General features: G+C 31.9%; 1 protein-coding gene across 1 annotated transcript; it reads right to left on the bottom strand.

The window, feature by feature from the left end:
- Positions 1-19,652: 19,652 nt before the first annotated feature.
- On the bottom strand, positions 19,653-25,242 carry LOC104895537 (NAC domain-containing protein 76). Its single transcript, XM_010682082.4, has 4 exons — positions 25,099-25,242; positions 24,560-24,751; positions 22,998-23,269; positions 19,653-20,392 (listed from the first exon to the last, which is right to left on the bottom strand). The coding sequence occupies exons 2-4, from the start codon at positions 24,735-24,737 to the stop codon at positions 19,766-19,768; spliced, it is 1,077 nt and encodes a 358-aa protein (XP_010680384.2). The 5' UTR covers positions 24,738-24,751; positions 25,099-25,242; the 3' UTR covers positions 19,653-19,765.
- Positions 25,243-25,799: the final 557 nt, after the last annotated feature.

Genomic DNA, 25,799 nt, shown 5'->3' with positions numbered 1-25,799 from the left:
ATATGAATTTTTCTGGAATGAAACTAAAAGTAGCAATATATATTACTAGATAAAGAAAAAGATGTTATCCGAAGAAAAAAAAGTGCTTCTCGTGACATATATTCAACAATTTTTATAATAACAAGAAATTATAGTAAGCCAGTTGACTCACATTAATGTCAATCTAACTACTCCTAACCATACGCGCGCGTAGCGCACGGGCCAAACCACTAGTCCTCTTAAAAAGACTTATTATACTCAATCTCACAAAAAATAGTAAATTAAAGATTTTCTTTATTCTTTCCTTATTTTCAAATATGGGTAATAAGAAAAAGTTCTACATTACCAAAAAGAAAGACATAAAAATGTGTAAAAAGGAAAAACTCACAACTGAAAATAAATTGATGACAAAATCAATTTTTAAACTATTATAAAAGCAAAAATTTATAGAGATTCTTACTATTTAAACTCTCGCTTGCAATAACAATTTCAAATAACATGCATTAACAAACCATAAAAGAATTAAGGAACTTAGAGAATATCTTTCTTTATTTTTATTTTTTAGGGCTCACAATAAGTTGGAATAATAAATAATTAATGAAATAAACATAAAGCATCAGATAATATCATTTTCTAATTTTTTTTTATTGAAGCAATACTCACCATAATATGCCTAAATTGGCCAATGGAATTAAATTGAACTACTACTCATAATATACGCCTATAAAATATATGTTTTTAAATAATTAAAAAAACATAACCTAGATCATGAGAGTTGTTGAATTATCTACCCAATAAGATAACATATCGTACCTCGACACAGTCCTTTCTGAAAAACCTTACTCTTTTACACTAGAGTAATGCAAATAAAAAAACATAAAGCTCATCAATATTCACCATAAATATTACTCCCTCTGTTTTTTTTTTATCCTTCTCACTTAGAATCTTGACACTATTCATACTTAGAAAGAATCTTCTCAATTTTTTTCAATTTATAAGAAAAAATATAGTCATGTGGGATCTTGTTTGAATCGTCTCAATTAGTACATTATTAATATTCAATCGTGATAATTTTTATTATTATATAATGAAATATATTTAAGTTCAAAGATGTGCATTGGGATATGCGCACAGAAAAGTGAGAAAGATAAAAAATTAGAGAGAGTACATTCTTAAGTTATTTTTTTAACACTTTTTGATGTTACTATTAATATTAATATATTATCGCATGCATCGCGTGCATATAGCGCTAGTATATATATAAAGCAGGAACTTTTCGGGAGTTAGCTCCGCAAGATTTTGAGGCCATAGAGCGTGCCACGTAGGATTGTCATGTTATCAATTTTTATTTTATTTTTTACAATAATAGAGTTATACATATATGAGAATTCTAGATAAGCTAAAATTAGAGTTTGGCTTCGAATGAACAACCTAAATTATTATAATATGTAAATTGCGTGCTAGTCTAGTATAAACACTAGAACAACTACAAGAGGAGGGGTAAATTGTAGTTGGGGATATTTTTAAACTTTTTGCGGATAATAAGACTTAAAAGATGAAGAGGAGAATTAATATAAAGAAGAACACTCGAAGATCCTTTTAACAAGGTTCTCTTCCTCAATTATTTAGGAAGAAACCTTGCTCCTTTATTTATAACAGTTATTACAACTTATTATAAATCAATCCTCACTCAGTTCCTCTAGGAACCAGTTCCCAGTCACCTTGTTCCCCCTAAACACGTGACTTCCTCACTTGACTTCACTAGAAGTCTTCTCTTTCTCTCTTCTCTTTCTCTTTCTCTTTTCTCACTCTCGAATACAAGATTTGAGTTCTTTCAACCCACACTCTAAGAATATTATAAATGTGTATTTTAAATGAAGAAGCAATTACACGAAAAACTTTCTAAGTAATAAATAACTTGATCTCTCCTGAAAGTTCTTAAGTTTTTTTTAAAATAATTTCTTCCTTAATTAGCTGCTGCAATACTTCTTTCATTTGGACATGTTGTGCTCCATATTCTCCTCAAATGACACAAGTGGAGTAATGGGGATCATGGCTAGATTTTCGCTGCACTTCCTCCACACTTTTTGCAACAGAAGTAAACCACCTAACACTAGTCGTTAGTGGCGAGTTGGTTGAAGAGCTTCAAGGAATCAACTCCACAATTTTTGCCACGCCATGGTAGTTTGTTGGAGATATATAAGGGATCATCTCCACGATCACCTCCACGCTATTTTCCAACTGATTTCTTGCATAATAACAGCCACAAAATATCTACTAACTTAAAGAATCTTTTATCCAAAGATTTCTAAGTTACTAGGATATTAAACATACAATATGATAAAGATTTAAAGAGTATAAGATAAATATCTTGACTTAGATTAAATAATTAATCTTTCTCAACAATATATAAATTCAAATTAGGACATTACATTATTTTTGGGTTTTATAATTTTCGCTTAAATAAATAAATACTTTATAGTAAAATTAACCTAAGTATTTGGCATCATCAAAACATGGAATACAACATTGCGTATAACTTTTGTTACGTAATTTCGAATATTATAATTAGTGTTCCATTGAATAGTTCTCGAAATATGTCACGAAATAATAATCTGTTTAGAATATAGCAACTTCTGAAATACATAGCGCCACATAGGATTGCCATATTATTAATATTTTTTTGAATATTTTAAAAATTGAGTTTTACATATTTTGAATACATAAATGGAATATTTGGATAACGAGCAATTAGAGTTTCGTTTTGAATAAACAACCTAAATTATTATATTATGTAAATTGAATATAACTTTTGCTACATGATTTAAAACATTATATCTTTTTAACATTTGAGAGTGCTTGAAATATACTTCAAAATAAGATTTATTTACAATATAGTTTTACAACTCATCAAAATTTATATAAGGTAGAGCTGTATATATATATGAATAATATATTTTAAAATCAAGGGCTTATATTGGTGGAATGGGCGGAAATAAGGAGGTGGATTTTGATGAGAAAAAATAAAGGGTGTTTCGGAAAGATAATATATGAGCCATTGATTTTTAATTCAATGGTTGATATTGCTCAAACTCTACATTCTAGAGTTCTTTCGGAATTCTAGAGGATCCAAACACCAGTCTTTTTCAACTGAACCAAAATAATTTAGTGTTGCAACCAAATTTATTAAGGAAACTTTGTTACTACAATAAAAATTAAAATGTATGCAATAATGTTACATATATATTAGAGTTATTGATGATGAAAAAGTTAGAGTATGATTTAAAAAAAACAACCATAGAATATTAAAGAGAGCTCTACCTAATCATGACAGGCCATTCTTTTTAATTTTAATTTTTGTTTAAAAAAAGTGTTTGAAATAGATATAAATACATATAATGTGTTTTTAATAAGTGAATATTACATTAGGATTTTAAATAAACAACCTAAATGATTCAACTATGTAAATTGAATATAACTTTTGCTACCTAATTCACAATATTATAATCTTCTTACCATCGTAGAGTGCTCGAAATATGTTTCGAAATAAGTTCCATATACAATATAGTTTTACAACTTATGAAAATATATTTATTTAGATGGAAAATAACGTATTATTTATTCTTTATTTTAAACACATATAAAAATAACTATAAAAACAGTGTATTATATGTAACAATAGCAATTATGTCTTTGAAAAATCATACTTTTAGTAATGGATTTATATAGATATAAACACTACATACATATAGTTTTTTGAACATATAACATACCACGATGGAATTACATGAAGAATCAATGAAAATTTGTCAACGATATGTATTATACAATTGACTAATTATTTTATTTCTAAGATATTTGTTGTATACATGATTGTTTATATTTTTCTTATATCTATATGTCATATCTTTTTTTTTGGTAAAAATGTAAGTATTGTATTACCAAAAAAGACCATAGCAGTTCCAACCTCAACATTACAAGCTACACTCACTAGGATAGACCAGTAATGAGTACTCTAAACAGCCAACCACATTATCCTGCTAAGCGATCTAACCATTCTCTTTCACTAGCAGACCATTTGTCATTTACACATGTTCTGGCTCTAATATATATATACATCCATTTTGATATTTTTTATGACAGTACTTGGAATCAAAACAGTAGCACTAGTAGAAAAAGGATTATTTGCATTGCCTCATTTCGTCTCTCACCCTCAAACCCTCAAACTATGTAGCGTCTCTCACCCTCACACCATCTCTTTCTCTCTCACCCTCAAACCCTAAAACTATACGAGCAGTGTCTCCTCTCCGATCCCTCACCCTCAAACGCTCTCTCTCTTTCACCCTCAAACCCTCTCTCTCTCTCTCTCTCTCACTCTGAACAGCAAACAACGAACCCTCTCTCTCTGTCCTTCTCCCACTCTAATAGCGAACAACGAACAAAATTGAAGTGAGAGTTTCTCTCTTCCGCGAACAAAATTGAAGATTGCGAACAAAAAACAACGCTTATAGGCTTCTTCGTGCGTCTCCGGCGTCTCTCTCACTTTGACAAATTCGGTTTTTTTTTAGGTTACTTTCTCTCTCCTTTTTCTCTCTTTTTTTAAATAACTTTTTAATGGCGAATTTACTTGTGGAAGAATTTCAATGATTTGCTTTCGAGATGTTTCAGTGGAAATTGCAAGCCAGGTTTGTGAATTTTTTTTTAGTTAAGTGTTAACTTTGCTCACCTTTGTGATTCAATTAATGTTATGTTTTGAGGACCTGATTTTACTCTTTTTTTTCTTCAATTCGTTATCTGTTGATTCTTTTGATTTTGTTGTTTCTTTTATTATTAATCTTTTTTCGATTTTGTTGTTGTCAGTTTTGTAAACCCTAACTTCTAATTTTATGTTTTCTTTGTCGATTTTGATTAGAAGACTCTTGATTGGAAGACTTAAGTATCAAGTTTGGCAACCAACCGACCCTCGTTGTCGCCTCCGCAAGTGCAGCCGAAACCACGGTTCATTGATAAAATCTTTTATGATGCCGGTGAGTCGAAGAAGACACAGTTACAAGATTTGAGTAATTTATTTCGTTTTTTTTAAATTAGGCTTTCATCCCTCTTCTCAAGATCTAAGTAGTGTATTTAATTTTGTAATTTCTCTTTTATGATTTTTTTCTATAATTTTCTCATTTTGATTTTCTGTAATTTTCTCCTCTTGGTTTGTAAAAAATATCCCTTCTACTCAATGTATAATTACAATTGAAATTCCAATTGATTTTCTGTATTTTATGGTTCATGAAATATTTTTTTTTTCTTTAAAAATAGCAATTTGCATCGCGTGTGGAGATATGTCCGACGCAAATCACTGTTTAAGGGGTAAAATAAGGTGTAAAGCTGGGTAGCATATGGGTGTGAGCTTTGCGTCGCATGTTGGCAATGTGCGACGTAGATGAGTGATTTGCATCGCACCCTTGGCTATGTGCGACGCACCCTTGGCTATGTGCGATGCACATTGCCCTTGATGAATTTGCGTTGCACGTTGCGCTGGGTGCCATGCAAATTCCCCCTCTTTGTTAGGCTGGGGAGAGTCATCTGCGTCGCACCGTATACAACGTGTGACGCAAATAGCTAAATGACTTGCGTCGTTTCCGCATACGACGCAGTTCAATTATAGGTCATCTGCGTCGAGACCTGTGCCGTCGGATCCATGTCCGACGCAAATAGGGGTCCCAGGTCTGACGCAAATCAACCTCTCTCTACTAGTGCAACATTCCACAAGGAATGATTTCTTGCATGCCAAATATAGTATACTGTGGCAGTGAGAGTAGTGTAACAAACTCTTTGTTGGCGGTTACTTTTGTACTTCCTTCCCCATTTCTTTCATGTGGTATATATATATAAGCATTCATCCCCGGGTACTGTAATGCCCAACCACTACATAATCTGGGTGCTAACTGTTCTACTGAATAGGCATGTAAAAAAATAGATGTAGGCAACTATCTTGCCCTTGATCACAGAGCAAACAATCTGTATTTGTACATAGACCAGCTGCTGCCAATCATCCTATGTTGTTGACTCTGGTGAGAGCTACCAACCATGTAATGAAATCATGTTTTGGAACATTCATATTGTTCCAAACCCAGTAGTGCCATCCCACATTATCAAATTGGCCTTTAAGCCATCTATAGTCTTCCTTTGTTGTGTAGGCATGAGTTCCATCCCTCCAACTACCAGTGTTATTATAGGCATCTTTATAGATGTCCTTAACTCTGCAGATATCCTTCCAAATCCAGCTGGTAGAGCCAGGTGGGGTATAATCCCACCAGTTGCTATCTTTGATATAAATGGTATGAATCCATTTAATCCATAACACATCCTCTTTTTGAGCAATTTGACGTACAAATTTGCCCACAACAGCTGCATTCCAGGTAATGCATTCTCTAATACCCAGTCCTCCATTTTTTTAGGCATACAAAGCCGTGACCAGGATACAAGGGGGCTTACACAGATATATCTTCCCTTCCCACATAAATGCTCTACAAATTTGAGTAATTTTGTTAAGCACACTCTTAGGAAGTAGAAAAATCAAAGCCCAGTATGTGTGAAGGCTTAACAATAGTAAATTCACTAGTGTAACCATTGCAGCATATGACAGGTGCCTAGAGCTCTAGCTGGTAATTATTTTCATCATCTTGTCCACCAATAAGTCACAATCACACTTGGTAATTTCCTAGATGTGATGGGTATACCAAAATACCTGAATGGAAATTCTCCCTTTTTGGAACCCTGTAACTTGAAGGGTCCTTCCCTGAATTTCTTTGGGACATTACTAAAATATACAATAGTTCCGGAAGGACTTGCCTCCAAACCAGAACTATTAGCAAATGCTTTCAATGTTCTCCTCATCAACATGGTGGAGGGAACATCTCCTCCACTAAAGAACATTAGATTATCTGCAAATATGAGATGATTTAATGATAGTGCTTCACATATATGGTGGAACTTGAATTTCCTTCTTTTACCAATTCTCTAAGCCTTGTAAAGTATTCCATAGCTATAACAAATAATCATGGGGAGATAGGGTATCCCTGTCTCAAACCCTTCTTACCTTGAAAAAAACCACATAGATCTCCATCAAAAGCTCAATGAATAAGAGGGAGCAGAGATACAGACCATTATCCAATTCACAAACTGCCTAAGGAACTTTAAACATATCAGCGATTCCTTTATGAACTCATAGTCCAAGGAATCATATGTCTTCATTAAATCCACCTTGAATGTACATTTAGGTGGGAGGTTCCCTCTCTTGTATTGTTTCATAATATCTTGACACAGTAAGATATTATGAAGAATAAGTCTCTTTCCAACAAAGGCACCATATCTTATTTTTTTTTCTCAATGAACTTAATTCTACTAAAACTAATTGGGAAATCAAGGTTCAATTTTCTGGATTATTTGAGATCGCTAATTATAAAAAAAAGGGGAAGTTTGATAAGTCTTGATATGGTCATGACTAATGATGATATTTTTTTTCTCTTAAATAGTATCTTCGATTATTAATAGAGGTTAGTTTTATATTTGATCTATTTTATTCATGATACCATCGTTATGATCTTGTTTTTGGCTTTTCCGTCTTTAATTTTATGCGCCTTAGTGTTTATGTGCTATATTAAAAGTTGAAGTTGTGGTTGTAACTCATTTTTTTTCTCTATTATTTTTGTCCTGCTTCTATTAAATTATTATCTTCTACTTTCTTAAAGTATCATTCGAGCATTTTCCATGTTAAAAATGTGTTAGCTATTGTTAGTCATACCAATTACTCCCTCCGTTTCCTAAAGATCTTATCTCTTTTACTTTTTTCCTTATTTGGAATTTTTTTCCCCTTTTTACCCTCTCATGTCCCTATCATATGGTCCACTATTACATTATTAATTCAATTTTACTCCCTTTCTTTCTCCTATTTTAACCCCTTTTTATTTGTTTATTTATCTTAATCCCTTTCTCTCTCCTACATAATTACCCATCCCACACCCCACACAAATGGATCCTCATTGGTATATGTAGGAACAGTAACAAGGAAGATCTTTAGGAAATGGAGGGAGTATTGGGATACTTTTTAAATTTAGAATTAGCTACAATATTTAGCTGAACAATAAAAAATAATAAAAATTTATATATCACAATAACAAATCTAGAAATTAAAGTATGATGTCTTTTCTTACTGCAACTGGGTTTGAGCATGATTTTAAGAGAATAAGAAGAAAAAAAAAGGTAGTTTAGCACAGATTGGTTAAATAGAGTAAAGGATAAGCAGATCTTTAATAAAGTAAAAGTAACTTTATGAAACAATTTGATTAACAGAAAATAAAGGCGATGTTGTCAACTATAATTGCTTTTTTTTATACCAAAAGTAAAACGATTCCAATAAATGAAACTACCATTGTTACACTAAAAATAGAATTGAAGAAGTATATTAATACAGTAGTGTTGAAAAATCTCAATTCACAGCAACAAAAAATCAATAATGTTAACAAAAAAATTGCAAAAATTAAAATAAACAACAATCCATGCAACGCACGGGCTTCAAATTAAAACTCGTATATATATATATATATATAGGAGGAACTTTTCGGGAGCATTGGGAGCTCCTCAAGATTTCGAGGCCATAGAACGCGCCACGAGGATTGCTATGTCATCAATTTTATTTTAATCTTTTACAAAAAAAAAGTTCTCCATAGATTTATATACATATAAGGAGTTCTAAATAAGCTAAAATTAGAGTTTAATTTTGCATGAACAACCTAAATTATTATATTATGTAAATTGTGTATAGCTTTTGCTACGTAATTTGAAATATTATAATTTTTGTTCCATTGGATACTGCTCGAAATTAAATATGCTCCGAAATAAGATCCATTAACAATATAGTTCTACAACTTATGAAATAGAGAGCGCCACATAGGATTTTCATATCATTAATTTTTGTTTTAAATATTTTTAAAAATAGAGTTCTACATATTTAGATTTAAATACACATAAGGAGTTCAAGATAAGCTAAAATTTAGAGTTTGATTTTGCATGAACAACCTAAATTATTATATTAAGTAAATTGTGTATAACTTTTGCTACGTTATTTGAAATATTATAACTTTTGTTCCATTGGATAGTGCTCGAAATATGCTCCGAAACAAGATCCATTAACAATAAAGTTCTACAACTTATGAAATAGGGAGCGCCTCGTAGGATTGTCATATCATTAATTTTTATTTTAAATTTTTTAAAAAATAGAGTTCGGCATAGATTTAAATACACATAAGCAGTTCTAGATAAGCTAAAATTAGAGTTTTGTTTTGTATGAACAACCTAAATTATTATATTATGTAAATAATGTATGAATTTTGCTATGTAATTTGAATATCATCATTTTTGTTCCATGGGATAGTGCTCAAATTATGCTCTGGAATAAAATTCATTTGCAATAGAGTTCTAGCTATAACTTAATGAAATATAGAGCACCACCTAGGATTGTCATGTCATTAATTTTTACTTTATATATTTCTAAAAATAGAGTTCTACATAGATATAAATATATTCTAGATAAGCTAAAATTAGAATTTGATTCTGCATGAACAACCTAAATTATTAAAGTAAGTAAATTGTGTATAATTTTTGCTACGTAATTTGAAATATTATAATTTTTGTTTCATTGGAGAGCGCTCGAAATTTGCTCCAAAATAAGACCCATTTACAAAATAGATCTAGCTACAACTCATGAAATAGAGAGTGCCGCGTAGGATTGTCATGTCATTAATTTTTATTTTAAATATTTTTAAAAATAGAGTTCTACATAGATTTAAATACACGCACATAAGAAGTTCTAGATAAGCTAAAATTAGAGTTTGATTTTGCTTGAACAATCTAAATTATTATATTATGTAAATTATGTATAACTTTTGCTACGTAATTTGAAATATTATAATATTTTTTCATTGGATAATGCTCGAAATATGCTCCGAAAAAAGTTCAATTTACAATATAGTTCTACAACTTATGCAATAGAGAGCGCCACGTAGAATTACCATATTATTAATTTTTATTTTAAATGTTTAAAAAAATAGAGTCCTTCATATATTTAAATACATAGAAGGAGTTTTGGATAACGAGAACTCTTTTATAAAAATAGAGTTCTACATAGATTTTAATACACATAAGGAGTTCTAGATAAGCTAAATTTTGGTTTAGCATGAACAACCTAAATTATTATATTATGTAAATTATGTATATCTTTTGCTACGTAATTCGAAATATTATAATTTTTGTTCGTTGGATAGTGCTCGAAATATGCTCTGAAATACGATCCATCTACAATATAGTTCTACAACTTATGAAATAGGAAGCTCCAAGTAGGATTGTCATGTCATTAATTTTTATTTTAAATATTTTTAAAATAGAGTTTTGCATAGATTTAAATACACATAAGAAGTTCTAGATAAGCTAAAATTAGAGTTTGATTTTACATGAACAACCTAAATTATTATATTATGTAAATTGTGTATAACTTTTGCTACGTAATTTGGAAAATTAATATTTGTTCCATTGGATAGTACTCGAACTATGCTCCGAAATAAGATCAATTTGCAATATTGTTCTACAACTTATGAAACAGAGAGCGCCACATAGGATTATCATGTCATTAATTTTTATTTTAAATATTTTAAAAAATAGAGTCCTACATATATTTAAATACATAAAAGGAGTTTTGGATAGCGAGAAATTAGAATTTTATTTTGAATAAACAGCCTAAATTATTATTGTATAAATTGAATGTAATTTTTGCTACCTAATTCAAAACATTATAATTTTCACCATTTGATTGAAATATATATTTCAAAATAAGACTCATTTACAATATAGTTTTACAACTCATAAAAATATATTTAACTAGATGAATGGTAAGACATTATTTAGTCTTTTAGATAAATATAATAATAGTTATAACTATAGTGTATTGTATGTGACTATAACAATTTATCATAGGTTCAACTTACATGATTAAACATATTGTCTTTCAAAATCTCAGTCTTACGAGTTCGAATCCTCTAAAATTTTAATAAAATTTTACAAGGTAGAGTTGTATATGAACCATACATTTTAAAATCAAGAGCGTGTATTGGTGAAAAAGAGGATATAAGAGGGTGGATTTTGATGAGAAAAAATAGAGTGGATTTTGGTAAGAAAATATATGAGCTATTGATTTTTTATTCAATGGTTGATATTGCTCAAACTCCACATTGTAGAGTTCTTTTAGAACTCTAGAGGATCCAAACACCAGGCTCACTCAACTGAATCTAAACAATTTAGTATTCCAACAAAAATTATTAAGGAAATTTTGTTGTTACAAGAAAAATTATAATCTATAGCGATATGATGAAAAAATTTGAGTATGATTTTACAAAAACAACCTTAAAATATTATAGAGAGCTTCATCTAAGCATGACATGTCATTCTTTTTAATTTTAATTTTTTTTCAAAAAAAATAGTGTTTAACATAGATATAAATACATATAAGGTGTTTTTAATAAGTGATATTACATTCTGATTTTGAATAAACAGCTTAAATTATTCAACTATTTAAATTGAATATAGCTTTTGCTACATAATTCAGAATATTATATTTCTTTACCATCGATAGTGTATGAAATATGTTTCGAAATAAGTTCCATATACAATATAATTTTACCACTTATGAAAATATATTTATTTAGATGCACAATAACATATTATTTATTATTTATTTTAAATACATAAAAAATTAAGTATAAAAATAGCGTATTACTACATCCGTTTCCTAAAGATCTTCCCTCTTTCGGTTTAAGTGCGTTTCCAAAAGATATTCCCTCTTTTACTTTATTCCTTATTTGGAATTTTTTTCCCTTTTTACCCTCTCATGTCCCTATCATATGGTCCACATTACACAATTAATTCAATTTTACTCCTTTTCTCTCTCCTACTTTAACCTCTTTTTATTTGTTTATTTATCTTAATCCCTTTCTCTCTCATACTTTACCCATCCCACACCCCACACAAATTAATTCTCATTGGTATCTGTAGTCACGGTAACAAGGAAGATCTTTAGGAATCGGAGGTAGTATATGTAACAATAGCAATTATGCTTTTCAAAATCATACTTTTAAATTTGAGTTATATAAAGATAAAAAATACAAACATATAGTTTTAAACCTATAGTATACCATGATGACATTACATGAAAAATCAAATGAAAGTTTGTCAATGACTTTGTAGAGGTATTATGAAATTGACTAATTATTTTATTCCTAAAATATTTGTTGTATAAATAATTATTATGTTTTTATTTTTCATATATCTATATGTCAGATCTTATTCTTTTCAACATGAACTTCATTTTACTAAAACTAATAGGAAAATCAAGGTTCGAGTTTCTAGACTATTTGAGGTTGCAGATCACAACAAAAGGGGAAGTTTGATAAGTCTTGATATGGTCATGATTGAACAATATATTTTTTCTCTTAAATAGTATTTTCGATTATTAATAGAGGTTACTTTTGTATTTAATTTAATTTATTTATGATACCATCATTATGATCTTCTTTTTTGCTTTCCCGTCTTCTATTCTATATGGATTAGTGTTTATGTTCTACTAATTAAATGTTGAAGTTGTGGCTGACACTCAAATATTTTATCTATTCTTTCTGTCCTCCATCTCTGAATTTTTTACCCTTTACTTTGTTAAACTATTATTCAAGTATTTTTCATATTGAAAATGTGTTAGCTATTGTTAGTCATTCCAATTATTGGGATACTATTTAATAATAGACTTAGCCAAAATAATCAATTGAACATTAAAAATATAAAATTTATATATCATAATAAAAAATCTAGAAATTAAAGTACAACGACAAATATTATTTTTCTATCTTTTTCTACTGCAACAATGAGTTTGGGCATGGTTTATAAGAAAATAAAAAAGGGTAGTTTAGAATAGAGGGTTAAAGTAGAGTAGGGAATAAGTAAATCCTTAATAAAGTAAACACAACTTTATGTGGTAATTTGATTAATTAATGATAGTTTTATTAACATAAAGTAAAGGCGATATTGTCAACTAAAGTTGCTTTTTTTCCCAAAAGTAAAGTGATTCGAATAGATGAAACTACTCAACGTGGTAATTGTTGTAATAGGAAAAGAATGGAGAAATTATGTAACAATTGTGTTGAAAAATCTCATTTCATATCAAAAAGAAATCAACTATGTTAACAAAAAAGTTGCAAAACCTGTGCAACGCAAGGGTTTCAAAACTAGTATACCATAAAAGTTAATAAACCAGATCTTTAGACATCGAAAACCTAAAAGAATTTGATCCGTATTCGACTCGAAAATTCAACTTTTTGGATAACCGACCTGAGATATCTGAATAGGAAAAAAAAATGATTCGATATATGATCAGATTGGCGAATAATAGGATAGGATTTTTTTGCCAAATCGTAACATTCAAGTATCGTATACGACGCTTGAGAGCTGCCCAATAATCTAAGGTAGGGCGGTGCATAAATTGGAACTTGTTAACGGCATTGCCGAGTAAGCGTGACACCTGCAGCAGCATGGCAGTCCTTCAGTTCGTCGAGGATGACAACGGAACCCAGAATGAAGTGTTGAGTTGTGATGATGGGCATAGGAGCAAGTTTGGTGTCAAGCATGCCCAACAGCCCAAGTTGCCAAGTAAGTCGATATTATATCGTTGTTGACTTTAATTGGAAGAGACCATTGGGAGGTAGGCATGACTTCCACACCAAGGTGAGTTAAGGACTTAATAAACTGATCAAGGTGAGTAAGATTAGTTCCAATGATAATTACATCACCCGCATACACAATAAGATAAATGGAATTAGTAGCATGGTGATGGATAAGTAGAGATGTATCCTATACATATTGTTTGAAACCTTGTCCAACAAGATAGTTGGTGACTGCAGTATACCAGACACGCGCATCCTGCTTAAGACCATAAATAAATATCTTTTTAATATAATGCACAAATGAGAAGGAAATTTAGAGTCAATGAAACCAGGAGCTTGAGCCATGTATACTTCTTCATGGAAAGTACCATGTAAAAATAAATTGTTAATGTCAAGTAGGTGAAGGTGCCAATTTTGAGTAATAAAAAGACTTAGGAGAGTGTAAATGGTAGTAGGTTTGATAACTCGACTGAAGGTTTCTGTATAGTCAATGACAGGCCTTTTGTTGAAAACCTTTTGCAACGAAGCGAGCTTTGTAACAATCAACGACATCTTGTTTGTATATTTAATGTGAAAAATCTATTTAAACTTTACAACATTCTGAGCCGTATCCGGAGATATTAAATCCTAAGTACCAAGATTATGAAGTGAGGAAGGGGGGGGGGGATGTATTTGAGTTGGGTAACGGTTTTTGGTACAATGTATTCGTCTCAAATGATGGTAGTGTGAACATTTTTGCGTTAGACTTGAAAATGTTTTTTTTAGACCTGGTAATTATACCCAATGGCAGATTAGGCGGAGCGAAGGAAGATTCTAGGTTGGCGGAATGAGTGAGGAAGAGGGGGGGGGGTGATGTATTTAAGTTGGTGGGATTCATGGGAGACATGTTTGGATCTAGGCTTGTGTTAGTGTGGGCCTGCTGGGACATGGTGGAAGGAGTAGGGTGGGGTGGTTTTTGTCATAGTATGGGACATAGTAGCAGCGGTGGGATAGGGAGGAATAGATGAGGGATGTGTTGGCTGGGCCAGAAAGACACGAATTAGGTGTGTCCATGAGAGAGGGATATGATAGAGGGGAGAGAGGTGAGTTGTGGGAGAGGGAGTTTGAGCTTTTTCATTGGGGCATTTAAATTGGATTTTGGAGAATAGGAAGAGTAACGGAACCAGAAATTTGCGTTGGGAAGAGGGGCTAAGTTGGGTTGCTTTGTAAGAGTGGCATAAGGCAAATCAGTTTCCACAAACTTAACATGCCTAGAAGTAAATACAAGAATAGTGAGTGGGTCAGGAAATGATAGGCGCTTTGAGTTTCTTAGTAGCCAACTAAGTGCTTGTTTTTGGTGAATGTAGAAAGTATAAATTCCTTAGAAGTGTATTTCCCATGTAATTGTGTTTCCTAGGATTTGCTAAATGTTGTTTGGTGATTCATGGGAAACAAAAGTTGTCATGGAAATTTCCACTTACCTACGTCCATTTTATGGGAATTAGAACTTCATAGGAATTTCTACTTTCCATGAATTTGTCAACCAAACAACAACAAAAAATTCCAATTCATAGGAATTCTAACTTCTCATATTAAACAATGTCAATCAAACAAGCACTAATATACAAGGGCGAGATTCAAAATCAAGTTTGTGAGAGGTATAGGGTTTTTACCATGGATAACATAAACATCCACATCTACAAAGTTTGAGGTAGTGAGGTGGAGTTTGATAAAGACAATGATGGGGAGATCTATGAGATGATTTAGGAGTAGGCGGATGGTTGATAAGATAGCATGAAGTTGAAAAAGCATATCATGACCAATATGTGAGAGGTAATGGGGCATGAGTAATAAGAAGGGATAAGCCGATTTCAAGAATATGATGATGTCGTCGTTCGACAAAACCATTATACTCACGAGTATGAAGAGGAGAAGTGAGGTCAAAGATGTCGTTAATGGTTAAGAAAGAGGCTAAAGCTTCATATGCTCTCCCATTATAGAAATATAGTACTTTAATTGGAGTATTAAAATACTTTTGAACACGAGCTTTATAGCGAATGAAGAGGGCTTTGGTGTTAGATTTGTTTTTGATTGAATAAAACCATATATATTTGGTGTGATGGTCAACAGAAATAACATAGTATTTAAAACCATCAATAGAATACATGAGAGAGGTCCATAAATCAGCGAACACAATATCAAGACGAGAATAAGAGGTTAAAGTAGATTAACCAAAAGGAAGCTTATGACTTTTTGCAATAACAAGCATTGCAATCCAAGGAGAGGAAATTGAAAACTAATTGAATATTAAAATCAGAAATGATGTATTTGAAAATAGCTACAGATGGATAATGACCAAGTCTACGATTCCAATTTATTGCCGGTGATTTGATTATAGAAAGAGCTAGGATTTTTGAGGAAGACATACAGAGACCATTCATAGACTCCATGTTTAGTTGGACCCGTGAGGAGAAGTGCCCCCATAAGGTGACCCTTCAAAGAAAAAGAATGATTCGAGAATTCACTAAGAAGATCATTACCTAGGCAAATTTTGGAGATATAGATAATGTTACAATTCATATTACGGGCTCATAAAATATTGAAAATATGAATAGATTGTGAAGGAGTAGACAAGATAGTAAGATATTCGGTTTGGGTAATGGGTACACCAGAACTGTTACCTATGACAATTTCCTCAGTGTCATCATAAGGATGATGGAGAGCAAGGGTGAGGAGATCATGAGGGACGTGGTGCATGGCACTGATGTCGATTAGCCAAGAGGTGGTACTTGGCGTGAGGTTGGCAGTAGCAACATAAGCTTGTGCAGGTGGTTGAGAGCCATTTGATGGGAGGGTGGGTTTGGCATGAGGTAATTTTTGTTGGAATGAGGCACATTGGTAGAGAGACTGACCAGAGTAAGGAACCGTTGACACTTACCTTTATAACCTTGACCTTTAGGTTTGTCGATCGGAAGGATAAATTGGTTTGTGGTAGGTGTTGGAGGTGGATTTAGAGGATGAGTAGGAGGGGTGATGGCTGATGTATGTTGGGTGGTTAGTGGGGGATGGTATGCACAAGTGGTAGTGGCATGAACGGAAGCCATAAGAAGTGTGGCAATGGGTTGAGTTTCGGCTAGGAGAACACCTTCCTTAAGCAAGAGTTTCTCAAGAACCTCGTCAAAAGGTACGTAATAAGAGTATCTCTATCATTGGCATAATCAACAACATATTTAAATTCAGTTTTGGTGAGTCTTTCAAGGACCCATTCAATCAATTCATCCAGCTTTAAAGGATCATCAAGGACCGCGAGTTCATTGGCACATATTAAATGCAAAAAGAATTAACATACTCCGAAATATTTTTGTTATTTATGGTGATAGATTTGATGTTAGCTTTGACAAGTTTAGCATGACCGCCACGAGTATAACGAGAAAAATTATAAGCAAGAATGTCCCAAGCCTCCTTGGCCGTGGTGGCGCAGGAAACTAGAGAACCATGGTCGATTCAAGAGTATCAAGTAAGACACCAAACAAGAGTTTATCTTGACGGACTCAAGTGTTATAGGCGGGATTTGTGGTGGTTTCGAGAGGAATGGTTGTGGAGGTAATAATTTCGGATGGAGAAGGGTGGGAACCATCCAAGAACTTAAACAAGCCAATGCTGATGAGGATAACTTTTAATTGAAGCTTCCATGAGAGGTAGTTAAGGTTGGTATTAAGTTTGATAATACTAGTGAGATTAACAAGAACAAGGGGGGAGGAAGCTAGGTTCAACATCATTTGGAATGGTCTTGGTTGCTGTTAAATATATACTTGCAATAGTATAGCTTAGCTTAGCATAACCATGTATTTTAGAGCTCAGCTTAGTTTCTGTTAGAGTTAGTTATAACTAACTATGCTGAGCAAGACCCTCTTGTATAAATATTCTCCTCCCTTCCTTTGTAATGATTCATTCAGTTACATTTATTCAATAACAGAAATTGAGAATTTCTTCTCTCTACAGTTTCTTCATGTTGTGAGCTAAATCTCAGATTATTTCATGGTATCAGAGCTACTTTGTTCTTTTGACTAATTTAGTCATTCTTCAGCGAAGTTTATGATCATCAATTTCTCGATTCAAATCAGTTGAATCTGGAAAATTCTTCAGTCGTTCAAAATTGCAAATCAGTTGCATAAAATCTTAGTCTGAGCTAAAATCTGAAACTGTAAGTTCTTCTAAAATTGATTCTCTTGCTCACAATTCTATAATCATCACAAATCTGAATAATCAGTTGCTAATCAGGTGTGATTTCGTTCTTGAATTATTCAAACTTTTGTTGTTTGAAGTGTTTGAATGCTTTGATTTCTTCATTTCATATATCTTTTTTATTCTTATTCAAATTCTTCTTGCAATCTGCTTGAATCCTTCCTTTCTTTAATTTATATTGTGAATTCTTGATTCTTTGTCAAATCTGATTGAATTCATATCACAAATCATCAAAATGCCCGAGGTTGATGAAACTAATGCTTCTCAGAATAGACTTACATTAGATCCTGCTCAAGATCCTTCATCACCTTACTTTATACATCCTAGTGATTCACAATACAGATTAGTTCCTACACCTTTTTCTGGAAGTGGATATAATGATTGGAAAAGGTCAGTGATCATAGGATTGTCAGCCAAAAATAAGCTAGGATTCATAGATGGTTCAATCAGTAAACCTAAGGCAGAATCTCACTGTTCAAACCCTGGAACTGATGTAATATTACTCTTATCTTATGGTTTATTCAAGTTTTAGATGTTCCTATTGCTAGAAGCATCTTATACTTTGATTCAGCTCAAGAAATATGGTCAAATCTAGAAGAACGTTTTGTATAAATACTCTCCTCCCTTCCTTTGTAATGATTCATTCAGTTACATTCATTCAATAACAGAAAATGAGAATTTCTTCTCTCTACAGTTTCTTCATGTTGTGAGCTAAATCTCAGATTATTTCAGTTGCCATGGTAGGAGGAAGGATAGGCCGAAACTTGTGAGATTTTTTTCGGGAGGTGGTAGAATTACTGCTCGGGTACCATGTGCAATTGAAGTAAACTTTTATTCAAAAATATGAGAGGTATAGTATATATATAGAGTATAGACTATAGTACAAGGAGTATCAGGTAACTAAGCAAAGGAAAATAATATATTATGATATACAAGGTAGAATAATAACAAGAAAGATAGTACAAGATATGGCCATATGGGTGATAATCAACTAATCAAGGATATTGGACGACTAAGATAACATCAAGATGATTACTTGATATGATCTCTTATAGAAAGTAGTTATGACGCAGTATGAAAATATGGAAAAAAACAAGCGCTAATCTCGATCAAGAACGAACAGATTTGCAAGCGATAAATCTGTAAAAACTCCGGAATCCACCAAAAAAGAGTAGGAACTATGTGATATTATTAAAAGTCAAAAACTGCCTCCCAATAATCACCTAATAATGTTTAAATACTTAACACAAAACCCTAATACGAAATTAAGGAAATAATAAAATCCGGAAATAATTAAAATGCTAATTTCGGGCCTCAAACGAACTCGGATGGCTTAAAAAGCTTATAGGTCATAGCATAGCAGTGAGTTTGACTCGTTGGCCCGTTCCGCTTCCAGAAAGGTATCACAATAAGCAATCAGACTCCGTCGGCCCGATTAGTAAAAATCATTTCAGGCTTTTTTGTCGAACTTCGTTATCAAACTTATCCGCTAACCTTCCTACGCTCAAGTTAACACCAAGGAAATTAATGGGAGCTAGAGAGGGGTTTAAATTGAGGATGAGGAATTCATTCCTGATTCGACATGCTCACATCGCCACTATAGCAATTGGTAAGAACAAAAAGAAACAGATGAGTAATAGTCAAAAGAGATGTATGACAGAAAAATAAACAGACTCAAAACAGAAATGTAAGAGAACATAAGCAAAACATATCTCGTTCTTATTTGATTGCTTAGCATCAATATATTCCACATACTAACTGCACATAAGTCATAAGACCTGTTTGTTTCAAGCTAAGGTTAGGCAATCCTATTACTTGGAAAACTTTAACAAATCTAATTCAGAACCAAGATATTGAAAGGGAAACTTATGCGGATGTTGAAGAGCATTAGTTGAGCTCATTCCAGCTACATCATGATTAGCAGCTACCATCTTGTTATGTGATGCTTCCCTCTGCTGCAACTGCTGCTGCTGTTCCAAACTCTGATAATTAGCAAGAAGCTTGTCCAAAAAACCCCACTCGCCGCCGGTTGCTAATCGCTCTGTGACCCCTGCCGCCAACAAGTGCTGAGCACTCAATATTCCCCCAGATGATAACGTACTTAATCTAAGTACATTATCCATGGTAGTAAAGAGCGCGCCACCATTGGGTGAGACCGAGTCAGGGCAAGACAATTGAGGGAGATGCATAGTGCTTTCGAGAGTGTAATCAGTGTAGTTATTAGGAAACATAGATGGTTGGATGTTGTAACCATTTTGCCTTGGTGGCAATAATGTAGTACTTGAGGTGGTCATATTGCTACTAGGCTTCATCATGTGACTTGAGGCGGGGTGATTGACCCCATAATTTTCGCAGTCTTCTTCGAGTAGTTCAGATTGTAAGCCTCTACCGTGATTTTTCTTCTTGAATACTCGGCAAATCACCCACCCATCTTCTTGCTGAACAATCAATGTTGAAATTTATAAGAGAAAAGACGGAGAAGAAAAGTTTGCCACTACTCCAATTTCACAATTAATGTTAACAAAGTAAGCAAAAAAAAAAAAAAAAGAAAAAAACCCATGAGAGGAATATAACATTGCTTCTTCAGACATAAATTTTGAACAAGTATGTCGTTTTAATATCGGGCCTAAAAGCCTGGCTAGTGGCTACTGCGTCATTTGAATGTCTATTAAATTCTTTTAACTTCTTTTAATATATTGTCCCATTTACCATAAAAAATAAGCAAAAAAGAGAAAAGTCATGTTCATCTATTACTATTCTAACTCTTCATTACTTAACTTATTTTTGTTCAAGACTTCAATCCCCTATAAGACAATTATACCCCAATTTTCTTTATTTATTTAAAAATAGAGTTTTCTAAGAAAGATAAAAAATAATTTAAATATTACAAAATTCTTCAATTAACCATCTGAATTTTGTTGGGCACGAAACTTAATCAACAAAACATCGATCTTATAATCTTAAGTACAATTCATTTTTGAAAGAATTTGCTAATAGTGAATAATAATAAATCCAACTTAAATCTCATCAAGTAAATTACTTTAGAAATTAGTTTGATTAACAATTATGTGCCAAAAAACAATCAAGTTTGTCCCTTCGGTATTTTTAGTTCACCAACTTCTTTGCGCAATGAGTTTTAGGAGAAATAGGTATGTGGGTTATCAAAAGAAAAAAAAAGTATTAATTTATTGTAAAGATAATCAAAAAAAAAATGTATGTGGGTCGTAGAAGGAGATATACTTTCTTATAAAGATATTAATATAAAATTGACAGGCCACTTCAAAAATAGAAAAAAATGGATAAACTTATAAATGACAACAAAAAAAAGTAAGTAAACTAATAAAAATCAGAGCGAGTATTTTTAGATAAAATTGCAATCATAAACTGCAAACAATCATATATAATCTCTAACTATATAAAACAAATTCATATTTCACTTAATTTAATATTATAATACATATAATTGATGACCCAAGGTGTGGACCAACAACCTAATTTTCACTTGATAACTATTTTGTAGGTCTGGACTATGCTCTGGGTAATCATAATTTTCATTTATTAGTATTTTACTTTACAATTATAACACCAAACTTTAATTGGTTTAGTAGCTAATTAAGAATTTAGTATATACAAGCTTGAAGTCATGGTATCAAATCTTATACCATGCATTTTCTAATTTATTATTATATGTAGAATATATGAAGTCAACACTCTACGGGATAACGTCACATAGCAACAGTTCCTTGTTAAGTAACACCTTTCAATATATTAGTATAAATTTGTACCTACGCACATTTAAAAAATTTTCAAATTTGACCCATCTCCCTCATTATTTATTACTGCTGCTTGTATTTCTTTTATTTCAAAATTCTTCACTTTCTTCTACTTACTTGTCCCGTATTGGTTATTTAATACATTTCATTTTTTATTAAATAAATGAAAAAACAAGTAGATTTCGAATAGAAGTACATCATAAAATGTAAAAGATAATAAGTTTCACTTTTGTTAATTCTTGTGAAGAATGAGAAATACGTACTATATTAAAGGAAGGAAGGAGTATATAATATTATGTACTACTATATGCACTGAGATGGAAAATGAAATATTCGCCCAAATTGGATATGCAACTTCCATTATTATCGTGCAACATAGTGTACTACCTACAATCTTTTTCTTCTTTGCCAATTTGTGTAGATAAATAGATGAAGGAAGAAAAGTTAAAGAGGAATTATACATATAAAGGAATTTAAATTTATATTTACGTTTTGAAAGCAAGAGAAAATAGAGGGACATCAAATGTGTTTAAATGGTTTCATCAAGGTCAATAAAGAACAATAAAGGAACATAAATTAAGTATCCAAAGTCAAAGTAGATTTTGATAGTAAAAATAGGTGATACTCTCATTTTGGTACTATTCACACGTCTTACTGTGATGGTATATTTTTATTATAAAAACAAAAATGATCATATAAGATGTTGGATTTGTTGCAATGAATATTTTATAAAATCAAATTTCTATAACTTTTGTAAAGACCTAATTAGAGATATTAATTGTCAATATTATGCATGACCAAGCATAAAAATCAAATTGTTGCACTTGTCTAGAAACGGAGGTAGTGTATAGTACTTTGACAATCTTATATTATTTACACGCAAGAAAAAATATATTCATGTAAAATGTTTTATTCTTTGTTTTTCAAATACACTTCTTATAATATTTTCTTATAAAAAATAAAAAAAACTAAGTCTGCAATGTTACATATTGGTAAATTTAAGTATTTACAAGTCTCCTTTCAGGAAAAAATACGTATCAGTTATCATGTGAATATAATAATAATCATAATAATAAGATGTGGGTTGTGCAATCATCATGGGGACTTCGATTTTCGTTCGACTTAGTATGCACGTTGACACTGATAATCTTACTCAGTCCAAATATCTAATGAGCTAACATTTTAAATTAACATAATAAACGTAAGTTCAACGATGTTAATGTAATACTTGTGTGCATGAAAAAATAAAGTAGTTAATGCTTTAAAGTACCTGAAGTTGAGGATGGTCATCGTTGAGTCTATATTCATGCATAATCCAATCAGTCTTGTGACCATGAGGAGCACGTCCAGTATAAAACACTAAGGTTTTTCTCATACCAATTCTCTTTGCATTTCCATGGTAGATTGCCTTGTCTCTTCCTGTTGCTTTCCAAAATCCAGCTGTAGTAGCACGGTTAGTCCGAGTTCCTGTTGGATACTTCTTGTCCTTGTGGCTGAAGAAATACCACTCGTTTTGAGGTCCTGATCCTATCCTGCATCTATCTATAGTACCATGTTTTAAGTATTATCATCATGTACTCCTTTCATCTTGAAATACATATTCAATTGTTTAATTTCTATAGTCAAACTAAATATTATAACTTGATCACGTCTATTCATAAAAATATATAGAAAATAATATATTATTGGGAACACATCTCCTTGGTTTCATACAATGTGTATTTACAATATACCAGCTTTGTAATTTTGATATGAGGTATAATCTATTGGAGCTCAGAAAAGTTATGAACTTATAATACTTCTTCATACGTTCTTGAGTATGAAACTCTGAAAAAGGAAATAAAAAGATGGGAATTTCGAACAAAATAATTGAGTCTGACACTTATTTAAACCTCATTCGAGTCTAGGTAAGGTAGAGAGCACTACAGATCCATTTGGTGATGATAACAACATAGGACCTTAAGAAGCAATTCATGCGTAAGAAATAATGAAACCCTCGAGATGCCACATTGAAATCTGCAGATCTTGCAGCATCAATTTGATTTTGGGATCCAAGATCGATAATGTCATTTAACTTTTGCACAGTTAGCCATGAATATTAATTTTTTGCTTATTCTACAAAGAGAAAATTTAGAACTAAGATGTGGATTGCTCAATGTATGATTTCAATATTACTTTTTATCTTTAGAAATTTCTCTCATCAATAATACTTCATCCGTTTTGAATTAAAAGCAACAAATGCACTTTTACGCATCACGACACATTATTTTGACTACAAATATCTATAAATACATATAACTAAGAATTATAAACATTTACGTCACAAGACGAATCTAACAAGACACCACTTGACTATGCTTTTCATTATGCATAAATTACAAATCTTAGTTAAAGTCGAAAGTGTGAATTAATAGTAAAAAGGTGAATTTGTTGCATTTAATTCGTAACGGAGAAAATATATTATATTAATGAACAAAGATGTGTATTAGATGGTGCCCTTCAAGAAAAAAAAGATGGTTTTAGATGGTACCAAAATCAAAATATTGCAATTAACAAAAAAACGAACGAAGTTTGATGCAACAGTAACCAGATCTACATGTAAACAAATTACAATAGTTTCAAATTTAATCTAAAGTAGTTTCAACTGAAAAAACTATCAGCCTAAGGATCTCATTTGAAATTCTCAAAGTTTATGATTTAACCAGGTGGGAACCCTAAACTAAATATTTGACATAAAATCATACTACTTCATTCCCACCCATAAAAAAGTTTTGACCATTATAACAATAAGAAAAGAAGATAATAATAATAATATGAGCTTTAGTTTCTAACCTTTAAGATCCCATGGTTCAAGCTTATTAAGGTCAACCTCCCGAATAACATCAAGATCAATAGCTTCACAAGAAACCTTTTTCTTCAAGTAATAATAGAGGAGCTCTTCTTCAGTTGGATGAAAGCGAAACCCTGGTGGAACAGAAACTTGCCCACTCCCACATCCACTCGACATCATTGTATTACCTTCTTCTGCTTCGATAAAATCACACAGATAAATCTCATAACACTTTCACAGTAAAACAAAAAATGAAAAAAATACAGGTCATAATATGCTTATGTAGCACGGAAACAGATAGGTTTCCGAAGCATAAGACCTTTGGTCTCAATCATTTTCAAGCTTCATTTACACGGAAATGGATAGGGTTTTAGAAACGAATACATTACAAATATAAAATGAGGAAATCTCAACTCTTAGAAGCTTTGTGTTTAATTCATAAATAACATGCATGCCATGAGAACGTTATTTGTAGATTAAGCAAGTAATCTTACAAAAAGTAAGTGAAGAAAGAACGACAAGATGATAACAATTAACACACCTATAATTAGTCTGAATAGATTGTTTGTTGAAGGAGAATAGTTGAAGAGAAGGTGAAAATGGAGTGAAGTGAAAAGTGGAGAAGAGTTAATCAATAAGGGGGTAGCAAGACCGAGGAAAGGGCACAGAAATAAAGGAAGGTGAAGAAACTAGGGGATATGATAGTCAAAGGAATAGAAGCAAATAATTGTTATTAAAACAAGGAATAGAAGCAATTAATTGTTATAAAAAGGAATAGAAAGAGAATCTCATGTGGAAGTATATGGAAACGTACGTATACCGGTGCTTATGCACGGGGGAGGCGTAATATCAATCTGACTAGGAAATTTGTCGGTTGAATAGCAGACCTTGGGCCTCAAATTCGTTAAGGGTCATCCAAATCTGCATTACTGTCAAATACTTGGATCAACTAATCGTAGAAGCTACCAGCGCGATAAATTAAGGCATTAGCTAGCGCATATGAAGTAAAATATTATGTTTTTAAGTAAGATGGAAATCTTTTGGAGGAAGAATTTGGATATCCTATATAATTAAATTTTATATGGACTTGATTCATGTTAAACTAGTTTTTTATGCATGTTATACGTGTAGCAATATTTTGTCATAATTATTCCTCGGTTTTAAACAAATTAAAACAAAAGTTTTTAGTGTAGGCTTTGTACTTAAGATATGTTATAGTTTAGTTGTAAAATATTAGGCTGG

Source organism: Beta vulgaris, chromosome 1, assembly GCF_026745355.1.
Source record: "Beta vulgaris subsp. vulgaris cultivar EL10 chromosome 1, EL10.2, whole genome shotgun sequence".
Classification (NCBI taxonomy): Eukaryota; Viridiplantae; Streptophyta; class Magnoliopsida; order Caryophyllales; family Amaranthaceae; genus Beta; species Beta vulgaris.
This window is presented reverse-complemented; position numbering and strand designations above follow the sequence as displayed.

What these genes read in the sequence shown, in the direction of transcription:
- LOC104895537 (XM_010682082.4), bottom strand. Translation starts at nt 24,737, where the DNA reads ATGATGTCGAGTGGATGTGGGAGTGGGCAAGTTTCTGTTCCACCAGGG. An exon ending in TGAACCATGGGATCTTAAAG is followed by an intron (nt 23,270 to 24,559) that starts GTTAGAAACTAA and finishes ATGGTACTATAG; the next exon opens with ATAGATGCAGGATAGGATCA. An exon ending in ATGACCATCCTCAACTTCAG is followed by an intron (nt 20,393 to 22,997) that starts GTACTTTAAAGC and finishes TTGATTGTTCAG; the next exon opens with CAAGAAGATGGGTGGGTGAT.